Source organism: Saimiri boliviensis, chromosome 3, assembly GCF_048565385.1.
Source record: "Saimiri boliviensis isolate mSaiBol1 chromosome 3, mSaiBol1.pri, whole genome shotgun sequence".
NCBI lineage: Eukaryota > Metazoa > Chordata > Mammalia > Primates > Cebidae > Saimiri > Saimiri boliviensis.
The window spans coordinates 177,383,753-177,396,074 of NC_133451.1; the positions used below are offsets into that span (position 1 = coordinate 177,383,753).

Here is a 12,322-nt window from a genome sequence, read left to right on the forward strand (position 1 = left end):
ATTATGAAGATAGTGAGAAGCAGTTTAGCCTCGTGATTAGAGTATGAGTCAAATATCTGGATGAAATTCTGACTTTTCATTAATATTTCCTTACTTCAGTCTTGTCTACTGAAAAATGGGGATTATAACAGTACCTACTTCTTAAACTCGTGATGAGGATTAAGTGATTTCATAAACATACAGCACTTAGAACAAGCCAGGCACAGTGGCTCATGCCTGTAATCCCAGCCACTCGAGAGGCCGAGGCAGGAGGGTAGCTTGAGCGCAGGAGTTGGAGACCAGCCTGGGCAACATAGTGAGCTCTCTCTAAAACAAAATTTTTGTTTTTTAAATTAGCCGGGCATGGGGTTGCATGCCTGCAGCCCCTGGTACATGTGAGAGTGAGAGGGGAAGATCTAAGCCCAGTAGGTCAAGGCTGCAATTTGCTATGATTGTACTCCAGTTTGGGTGAAAGAGTGATACCTTCTTTCTTAAGAAAAAAACCCACTTAGAACAGTATCCAGCTAACAGAAAATTCTAATAAATATTAGCTATTATTATTGCTATTTTTATCATAATTCCCCAAAGCACCTAATAGTGATATATATACACACACACACACACACACACACACACACACATATATATGCTCACTTTGAATGAAACAATTAAATATTTAAATAATTTTTAAAGGCCCCTCATGGAGTAAATGGAGGTTCAGGCCCGAAAGATCAATTCCATTATAAAGTGTTGATAGAAGAAAGAAATTTGACCTCCGAAATTATTTAAACATCTTGAACAAATTAAGAAGTCAAAGTGTAAAACTAACAGTCCAAATAAGCCAAGTACTTTTTCCTGATAAAAAAGGGAAAGACATTTCGAGACAGCTTGATTGTTTCTACATAGGAAATCTACCCCTAAAGATGGCTATTCCTGAAATGTCATCTAAATTACTAATCTATCAACAGTATATTCTATTTTGAATTTACTTATGCTTTCAGACTTGACATTATTTACTTAACTAGGAAGCTTCAGCATTTACCAACTCACCTTGAAAAGTTGTATTAAATTCAATTTACCCAACAAAGGTAATCCCTGGCTCTAGCGCTCAGGGATTTAGTAAACACAGCCATGTTTACTTTATTGATACCCTTCAAAATTTTATACTTTCTCTGCCTCTTCACTCTCAGCTTGAAGATCAATTTTAATCATTAGAGTTCTGTTCTTCCTCACAGGGAAGCTGATTCAGAGTTTTTTCGATTTGTTAGCTGCCTGTCTCCATCAGTTCCTTTGTGTTGACCCATGGTGACAATGGGTCATAAATTATGGAAAACAAATAAAATGACACTAGGATACTACAGTATGTTTGAGGTAATACAGTCCAGTCCAGCAATAACTGACTTATCTCTACTACAAATACACAATGTTACTTTCCAGTAACAATGGCTTATATTAATAGATTAAGTCTCATCGAGGGATAAAGAACCTATTTGAGCTGCCAAGAGTGGGACTGATTTAGATCCTAAGCAAGATTCTTAAAGGATTATTTATGAAAGTATAATAAAATATAAAGCTTATGCTTTGGTAATATCAGTAACCATGCTTACCCTCACATAAGTTTTGGCTTATTATTATTTGCATATTTTACACTGAGACAGTTCATAAGTAAGTTCTGTAAAGGACTGTCAAGCTCCACACAGGAATTTAAATTTCTGAAGCCCAGGTATTCTGGTTTATCATCATTAACAACTAAATGTTGTAACAGCATGGGAAAAATAGTCTTTCTCATTTTACAGTTTAATTACTGATTAGCAAATAATGTGACATCTGAACAGTCACTATTCATTCACCTTGCTTCCTGTTTAAAGAAACCCTTACCAGAAAACTGATAACGAGAAAACAGGAAATAAAAGAACTTATGAATGATCATAACATTAAGAATAAAAAAAATGAAAAGCTCTGGTGGTGTGATTATGAGAAATTGTTTTCTTCTTTATGCTTTTAGATATTTCTTGTGTTCTAACATATTCATATACACATATACTGAAATATTATTAAGAAGGCAACTAGGTAAAAGAAAGCACCATATATGTAACATGATCCTTACATAGCTTTTCTCAAAATGTAAAAAGCAAGTTTTTACTGACTACAGAATACTACAAAATAAATAATGTTACAACTGTTCAGACCCTAAAATAGTGTCTAGCAGACACAACACAACCAATTGACATTTGTTGAATACATTATAATGTTTATAGTGGAACTTAATACTAAATAAAAGTGTTATCAGAAGACAAAGTATATTTTAAACAAAGCAGGCTAATTATATTTGAGAAAATTATGACTTCCTTATATACTTAGGAATAAAAGTTTGGGTTAAATCATAAGGCGAGTTTATAATATCATGCAGTAATTCAAACTAATGTGGCTCAAAAATGAAGTCATATAAACTAAGAGATTTTTCTTGAAGTTCAGTTTTTTTCTAGGACAACATATCTCAACCAGTCTGCTTTTAGAATAAGCAATTTAACAAAAATGAAAAAAAAAAAAAAAGGGCAGTAATTAACATGCAATTAATTTTAAGGAGACCAAGGAAGTGCCTGCCAAAAGATTTACAGGCAGGCTGGGTGCTCTTCTGCTTTTCACAAACCATTCATTAACTATTTTTTTTTTCTGACATTTAGTAAAGTACCCTACATGTGTTTTATGTTACCGAATTTCACGTGGAAGACAATGTAGTATGTTAATCAGCTGAAAAACATATTAAATGAAAAGTATTAAAATAAAAATTAATATTTTTGTATTAATACACCTTTATTGTCATTTAAAAATGTTCTAAAATGTAGATAGAGCTTTTGCTATAAATTTACTTTGTGGTGTAAAATCTACATGGTGATCGGCAGCAGCTGAAATATAATGGGACACAGGCACCTGATTTCTCTGCGTAAGTTAAAGGAAACGTAAGTTTTCTGAAGGAAGAAAAACATTACTTTCTAGGTGCCAACCAACACGACGTTAGTTGGCTGTAAAAGCAGATTAATTCATTCTCATAGTTGGAAAGATTTTCACGCAGAAGATGGAGTCGGAGCCCGACATGATCTGAAGCAGTACTAATCTGCACAGAGAAAACAATCAAGGACGGCTACAGAACCATTCAGAAGGTTGCATTTTCCCCTCACTAACAACCCGGGGCAACTAAACAATGTACTACAGTATTTAAAGGACAAATGAGAACCAGTTTAAGCTAGAGGACCGCCCAGCCGCATGCAAAACATACCAACGGAGAATTCACAGCAAGGGGATGGTATTACCTCTTTTATGTAATTCCCTCAGGGGAATATTGTCTCCTCCCCCGTCATAAGGCAAATAAGGATCCGAAAAAGCATCCATGATTAGAATTTTTAAAAGGAAGAATAAAAAGGAAAAGAAAAGCTTGCTAGCTTAAAAAGAAAGTGGCATTTCTTCCATCCCTGCTGCAGCGAGCAAGGGAGATGCCATATTTGATGAGGTTTAGAACTGTAGTTCGACTCGCTGAAGCAACTGGGTTCTTCCACAGTGGATGATGTCATCAAAGGGAAATTATTGCAGCCTGGTTGCTAGTGGCTACAATCTAGCAAGGCTTAGAGGCGGAACAGCCTTCTTAATCAGGTCCTGCTACGTCTCATGATGACTAAGCTCCAAGTATAACACACAAAACTGGTTTGAGAATTTTAAAGCACTCACAAACAATACAGCTTCTGTAGCATCAGTGGTAACTGGTAAATAAAACAATAGAAACATTATTTCTTTTGGCTTTAAGATAAATGTAAAGGGGAAAAAAGATGTAAAAAGGAAGTTCTGAATGCAGACAATGCCCTTTTTCATTTCTAATGCAAAAGAACCAGAGCAGCACTCTTAAGTTTGTGTGCTTTTATGAGAGAATGTACTAGTTTTATATAGTAATGTCATGTGAGTCACAACCATAAAAAACTACAACATGCCAAAGGTTTCTCAAGAAACTTGGTTTTAAGTCTGTAAAAAATAAAACATAGCCTACAAATATACAGCAGCCTTCACTGAGGACTTAAAAACCGAGCAACTGAAGAGTTGAATAGTGTTTTCTCCCACTCACCAATCTCTTCTCCAGCGTGTCTTCTGGTTTCATTTCTTGAAGAAACTAGCTAGCGAGACATTCCAGCTTTTGAGGAGGAAGATAACTTATCAATATACTAAGTAACTTTACTATTGTGTGTGTGTAAAGCATGCAAAAAAATGTTTACTAAGCAGAAGACTTGCCTATCTCTATTATCTTCCTAGTTTTCTTATCTCATAAGAGGTATTTTTAAAAGAACTTTTAGCAGCATGTCTCAGTGAGGTACTTGACTTTTCTAGAAATTGTTATAAAATTCAAAGTTCAGAAATAAAGCAACTTTCTTATTAAAAAAAAAAAAGCAAAAACAAAAACAAAATAACTCCGCAATGCGTACTGAAGATCAGAGCTCAACATTTTACAGCTACCTCTCAGAGGATTCCTCTGGACTGGGTGATTCTCCTCCTGAAAAGCCTGTTACTCACAGTCACTAAACAGCAACAACAGAAAAAGGTGCTGTTCATCAGAGGCAATTCCACAGAACTCAAGGGTTCTATAAAATTTGTTTTCCTGAAGTATTCAATGAGACAACCTTTAAGGCCCACTCCACCTGAAAGTGTTACATGAACACTGGAGGTGAGAGAAGGAAAGAGAAAACTCAGAGGGCAGTTAGAGAAGAGGGAAATTCTATTCAATTTGTAGAGCACTAAATTTTAGTTATTTGGTGTCTTTTTAAAAAACTGTAAAGGCTGAATCCATTTTTTGTATTTTAAATCTCAGATAAACAGAGCTTCTCATAAACTCTCACCTGGAATTTGGGAGACAGGGTTCCAGGAAAGGAATATAGACTAAAATTATTGCCACAGGAATATTCTATCTTATCCTGACTCTAGATATTAAAATTTATATAGGAGAGTAGGTGATTTGTTTTCTTCATTTTCTGTATTTTTCAAAATTTTTGGCAATAATTTTTTCTTCTATACTCCTTCCTGCACACTGAGCCACTAACGTTTTTAAACAAGGGAAGCTTTGACGAAGGCTAACTTTACGAAATTAGCTCAATGTCAATTTGGGAGTTTGTGGTTCTTTTGTATGTTCTACCACCGTACAATTTTTCTAAATATATAATTACATGGCATTTGTAAAGGATTTTGTTTTTATACCATTTATATTTTTATATGTCTTTACATAAAAAATGAAAATCTATCCACAAGTATTCCTGGTATCTTTTGGGCAGTCTCCTAACTTGTTTTTCCTCATGTACAACTTGCTCATAAAGAATGAAAATGACAGGCAGCACTCACTGGAGAGGGAAGTCCTCGCTGTAAAATAAATATTGACAATGCTTCACATGTAAAAGTTTTGTAGCATATTTGAATTATTTTTAAAGATAAACTGTGTTGTATATATATAACCTATATAATTATATTTGTATAGTATTAAGTTTCAAATAAGACACATCAAGCCCTTAGCAATTATTATTACTGACACAAGGTAGAGGTTGGAGGGTACATTCAGAGTTTATATAATTCCACACTGTTTCAACAAATATATTACTTTTGTAATAATAAACCAAAAAATCTTTAAAAATGTTATTTTTAATAAAAAATTTAAAAACCTAAATATCTTTACTTCAGAGGTAAACAAATCTCTTGCGATTATGGGGTCTACAGCTGCCACTTTCTTAAAGTACAGGAATCCTTACACAGGTTAAGTCCGATCACAATGCAGCAAAGCACAAGGTAGATTGGAAGGTGTGGCCAAAGAGGACTTTGACAGAGACTTTTTATTACCAGATTAAAAAGCTGAATTACACTCAGGGTGGAGTCCAAGTAGAAAGAGAGCAGAAGACAAATTCAAGAATTCCTAGGCATAGCTCTGGAAAAATGCTCAGGATGCAACTCTGAAAAACCAAAATCACAGCTAGCATACATGAAGGCATCAAAATTCAAAAGGAGAAGTTATTTCTACTTTCGAACACACCCTAGATTCTAATCTCAGCCTGATGTGGAAATCTGGATAAATCACAACCTCTCTGGAATGTCTCTGTAACTATAAACCAGGAAGGCAGAATAGATGACAATAATATTTTGACAGTTCTACCTTTAAGCCCCTTATAATAACAGTAATGATCCGAGAAATCTACAATATTAGAAATACTTAAATTTTAAAACAATAAAAACAATTTTTAAGCAGTTTTGTTGCCTTTAGAGCTATCTATCAATTTATAGAAAATGCAGGAGCAGAGAAATATGTTAAATGATAGTTCAAAATGTCATCAAGAAAAATCAAACTAGGAAACAAATGACCTGATTTCTTTGACAAATACAATTTAGTAAGGAAAAAGGGAGAGAGGAAAACCTATAGAATTTTTTAAAAAAGACTTAAAAGATACAGCAATACAATTTTTTAAGAAACGATTGGGGAAATGGGAAAGACAAGATATTTTATTTTAAGGAATTATTCATATTTTAAAAGTAATAATGACCTTTGACAGAATCTTAATCTTTTAGAAATAAATAATAATATATGTTTATCTATCTACTTATATAAATGATACAATGTTTCTGATTTGCTTCAACATAATTGAGGGAGTAGAAATGAAACAAAATTGGCCATGAATTGATAATTATTTAAAGTAAGTGACCAGGATGAAAAGGTATACAATATTCTTCTCCATACTTTAGAATGTTTTAAAATTTCTTCTATAATGAGAAGATTTGTTATTGGTATTTATTATTTTAAAGACAGGGTCTCACTCCTACGTCCAGGCTGGAGTGCAGTGGCATGATCACAGCACACTGCAGCTTCAACCTCCTGGCTCAAGCCATCCTCTCACCTCAGCCTCCCCAGGAGCTGTGACACAGGTGTGTGCCACCATGCCTGGCTAATTGTTTAATTTCTTTTTTTGTAGCATCAGGTCTTAGAACATTGCCCAGGCCCACCCAACACTGTCCACTGCACCAAGACACAGAGATTTTTAAAAGAATGCTTATAAATAAAATGACTTACATGAGTTAAACATTAATAAAACATTACAATCTTTAATCTTCAAACTTATTAATAGAAGCAAGTTAAAAACCATAGCTTACAGACCATCGGTATGCTTGTAATATGGTTTGGATCTGTATCCCTACCCAAAACTCACGTTGAGCTGTAATCCCCAATATTGGAGGCGGGGCCTGGAGGGAGGTAACTGGGTCATGGGGTGGAGCCTTAATGACAGGTTGAGCACCATACCTTTGGTGCTGTCTCATTACAGAGTCCTCCGGAGATCTGGTTCTTTTCCCTCACTGCCCTTCCTGCTCCTGCTCTGGCCGTGTAAGACATGCCAGCTTCTCCTTCACCTTTCGTCATAAATGTGTTTCCTGAGGCCTCCCCAGAAGATGCTAGGCTTCCTGTACAGCGTGCAGAACTGTGAGCCAATTAAATTTCTTTTCTTTATAAATTACCCAGTCTCAGGTATTTCTTTATAGCAGCATGAGAAGGGACTATTACAGGCTGCTTTATGTTTACATTTGGACACACTCCATAGCACTAAGACTTAATTGCACTGTCAGTCATTCTCCATATCAAAAAGCACCAGAGGAAAAAGAAAAAAAGATACAGCAAAGCTTTCATGGGGGACAATCAATAAACTACACACTTAGTTGTAAAGTTATTAAAGCCCTCAAGAAAGAAGAGGTGGAAATTCTTAAAACTGAGAAGCCAGATAATAAACTGAAAAAACAAAATGGTTTTATAATATTCATACCTCATAAACATAAGAAGTTTTAGTTTCCAATATAGCTATCTGGCCACCTAAATAACATATCATAGGAATGAAAATATGAAGAGTTTGCTTTCACAGACATCACACAATAAGCCCAGGCATGGCGGCTCATGCCTGTAATTCCAGCACTCTGGGAGGCTGAGGCAGGAGGATCACTCCAGGAGTTCAAGACCAGCCTGAGCAACATAGGGAGAGCCTGTCTCTACAAAATTTTTTAAAAATTAGTTGGGTGTAGTGGCACATGCCTGTGGTCCTAGTTACTCAGGAGGCTGAAGTGGGAAGACCACTTGGGCCCTGGAGGTCCATGCTGCAGTGAGCCATGACTGCACTATTGCACTTCAACCTGGGCAACAGAGCAGGACCCTGCCTCAGAAACAAAAACAAAAACATCACACAGTCATCGATTTTTCAAAATCAGAACCAAAACCAGCCAACATGTTTTAATGCCTAAACAATTCCTTGTGAAGGAATATCTCAAATATATTCAGGTATGAACATAAGCTAATACAAAGACTAAGCAAAAACAGATTCTAGGAGTTCTGAATTTTAGAAATATTTAAATCCAAATATGCCACTAATTACATTAAGCGTAAACAAACTAAATGCTCCAATTAAAAATTAAATGCTACCTAATTGGATTTTAAAGTTCAACTATATAGTTACAAGAGTTTCAACAAAACACACAGATGCAGAAAGCCTGAAAGTAAACAGGATAAAAACAGTATAGGATGCAAACTCTAATCCAAAGCAGATTGGGAGCTATATTAATATCAAAGTAGATTTTAAGATTAAAAAAAAAACTACAATTAGAAATAAAGAGAAGCAAACATTCACCAGGAAGATATAATCTAATAACATACGATAACAAAGTATATAAAGCAAAAATTGACAGACTGACAAGAAGCAGCAGATAAATGTGCAGATACAGTGAAAAAATTTTAACACATCACTTATCAAATCCTTAACAGAAAGAAACAAGGAGAATAATCTGTAAAGAAATTATTATTTTAATAGGTTAACAAACTGTACTAATGGACATGAAGCGAACACCATAACCAGAAACTTTACATTATATACCCTTAGAGCATACACAGAACATTTACAAAGTTGACTTTTTCCTGGGCCTCAATGCAGGTTGCAAAAAATTTCCACACACTGCAATTACATACGGCATGTTCTTGAATCACAATGCAATAATGTTATAAATCAATTAAAACATAACCAGAAATTCCTCATGTGTTCAAAACTATAAACTGCACTTCTAAATAACATATAGGACAAGGTAGACATCAGTATAAAAGTTAAAAAAGATTTTTAAATAGTGATAATTATAATAAAGGCATATGGCATAGAAATAAAATAGTATCTTAAAAAAAATGTATAGTTTTCAATGCACTTAAAGGAGGGGAGGGACGGGGTGGGTGGGGAGTTGGGGAGAGATAGCACGGGGAGAAATGCCAGATACAGGTGATCGGGAGGAAGGCAGCAAATCACACTGCCACGTGTGTACCTATGCAACAATCTTGCATGTTCTTCACATGTACCCCAAAATCTAAAATGCAATAAAATTAAAAAAAAAACAAAACTGAAGAGCTAACCATCCAGTTCAAGAAGTGAGAAAAAACTCCATCAAAATAAACCCAAACAAAAGCAGAATAAAACAAGATAAAACATTAATGAAACAAAAAAGAAATACGTAATAGAAAAGAACAATAAAGGCAAATTAATTCATTGGAAAAACTAATGATTGATAACTCTAAAGTGACAGAGATTAAGGTGGGGAGGGACGGGGAGAGAAAAGGATCATTATCAAGATGAAAAACCAATAGTACAAAATGGGGAGTCTAGAAATAGACACTCCTATGTATAATAGGCCCTGCGCTAACATCAGAGGTGGTACCGTACAAGAGAGGGTGAAAAACTGTTTTCTAGCAATTGATGTTGGGACAACTGGCTATCTGATGTGGTTTAGTTGTTTTGTCTCCTCCAAATCTCATGTTGAAATGTGATCTCCAGTGTTAGAAGTGGGCTTACTGGGAGGTGTTTGGGTCATGGAGGTGGACCCTTCCTGAATGGCTTGGTGCCCTCACCGTGGTAACAAGTGAGTTCTCGCTCTGTTAGTTCACGACAAAGGAACCTGGCATCTCTCTCAAGCTACCCTTCACCATGTGACACATCTGCTTCCACTTCACCTTTCACCATGACTGGAAGCTTCCTGAAGCCCTCAGCAAAGCACTGTGCTTCCAATACAGCCTGCCTGACCTCTTTTTTTTTTTTTCCTTCCCAGACAGAGTCTTAACTCTGTCACCCAAGCATCTCGGCTCACTGTAACCTCTGCCCCCAGAAGTGATTCTCCTGCCTCAGCCTTCTGAGTAGCTGGGATTACAGGTGACCACCACCATGCCTGACTAATTTTTTGTATTTTTAGTAGCGATGGGGTTTTATCATGTTGGCCAGGCTGCTTTTGAACTTCTGACCTCAGGTGATCCACTGCCCTGGCCTTCCAAAGTGCAGGGATTACAGCTTGAGTCACTACGCCCAGCCAACCTCTTTCCTTTATAAATTGTCCAGCCTCAAGTATTCCTTCACAGTAACGCAAAACAGACTAACTATATAGAAAAATATTGAACCACACTCATACACACACACACACACGCACACACACACACCCCCACACACACCCCACTCAGATGATTATAGAACTAAATGTAAAAGGCAAAGCTCTTACAACATAATTTAGAAAAATGTCTTCATAATACCAAGTGTAGCGATGTTTTTTAAAATTAAGATACAAAAAGCCTTGGCCATAAAGCAAAAGATTAACATATAGGACCACATTACAACTAAGAACATTTATTCATAATTTGTCCATTAGAAGAGTGAAATGCACTTCGTAGAAGATATCAACACATTTACTCAACAAAAAGTTTGTTCTAGAAAATAAAGAACTTCTATAAAACTGTAAGATAGACACTCCAACAGAAAAATGAGCAAATGACCCAAACTGGTACTTTGAAAAGGATTTCCCAATAGACATCAAAGATGCTAAACCTCTTTGACTACAAAGAAAATGAAATTAAAACCACAATCAAAATCCATACATAGCCAGCATACCGACAAAATTAAAAGTCTGACAATATCAAGTAGTTAGTGAATATGAACCAATGGAAGCTCTCAAACATTCTTGGTCTGAATATATTCTGAAACACCACTATGGAAAATATAACCTATGACTCAACAAGTTCAAAACCCGAACAAATAAAATTTGGACAACTAAGGACCTACGTACCACACAAGTACATGCATAATATTCAAAGCAGCATTGTTAGTAACCACCAAAACCTGTTAGGAGCTTAAAGATCCATCAAAAGTAGATTAAGTAGGTAAACTGTAGTAAATTCATTTAAAGAAGACTGATACGTAATAGTTTAGAGCAACCACATAGCTACTACCTGCAACGACATGCATGATTCTTGAAAACCACATGTGTGAAACCAAAAAACAAAGGCACAGATTCTGTATTATTTCATTTATTTAACTTTCAAACACAGGCAATGCTAAATTATATACTACTTTTTTCAACATGCCGTTTCTGGCTTGACTAAATTATATTCTTAAGGATGCATACTTAGATGAGCAAACCATGAAGTAAAGCAAGAAAGTGATTAGACAAAGAAAACAGTATTTACCTTCAGAGGGAAAGGAAGGGTTGGGATTAGGAACGTACGTGCCGTGCCGGAGGCTTCTGGAACACAGTTACGTTTTATTTTCTTAACCTGGGTCGGCTACAAAAATGCTTGCTTTGTAACAACTCATTACAAAAATGCTTGCTTTGTAATAACTCATTAAACTACACAATTGTGTTTTATGCATTTTCTGATGTGTTATGTCACAATCCAAAAGTCTTTAAGTTAAAAATATGTCCTCAGTATCTCTAATTCTATGAACATCTCATGGATTTTTTTTTCTTTTTTTCCTACCTAAATGCTTCTAGTTTAATCTTACTTACAGTCTCAATCAGCTGTGGATAACAAATTTCATAAGCATCTAAACTGACTCTACTTTGTTGTAAGGTGCTGCTTCTTCCAAGGAATTTCCTCTGTATTTCAGAAATGTTTAAGAGTTCCATAGATTTCCTCTGATTTTATGTATAATCAAACTTCTGTACCCAGGCATTCTACATCTGTGGTTTCCACAAACATGGATTCAATCAACCGTGGCTTGAAAATATTTGGGAATAAAAATAGATGGTTGTTTTGTACTGAACATGAACAGACTTCTTTTTCTTGTCATTATTCCATGAATAATACAGTGGCACAACTATTTATACAACATTTATATTGTATCAGGTATTATAAGTAATCTACAGATGATTTAAAGCATATAAGAGGATGTGTGTAAGTTATATGCAAATACTATGTCATTTGTCATTTTATGTAGGGGACCTGAAAATCCATGTGTTTTGGTACCTGAGGAGACCCTGGAGCCAATCCCTCACAGAT

At 35.5% G+C, this 12,322-nt stretch overlaps 1 protein-coding gene across 5 annotated transcripts in view; it reads right to left on the bottom strand.

The window, feature by feature from the left end:
- Positions 1–12,322, bottom strand: part of CLCN3 (chloride voltage-gated channel 3) — a 105,558-nt gene that overhangs the window by 62,103 nt on the left and 31,133 nt on the right. Inside the window, exon 1 of one of the 5 annotated variants that reach the window (XM_039479096.2) lies at positions 3,291–6,373. The exons of 3 other annotated variants lie outside the window; for them this stretch is intronic. In XM_039479096.2, coding sequence (XP_039335030.1) covers positions 3,291–3,369 — 79 coding nt within the window. In that variant the 5' untranslated portion in view covers positions 3,370–6,373. Of the gene's footprint in view, positions 1–3,290; positions 6,374–12,322 lie in introns of those variants that run through there. One more of the 5 variants, XM_039479098.2, reaches the window with a different exon arrangement.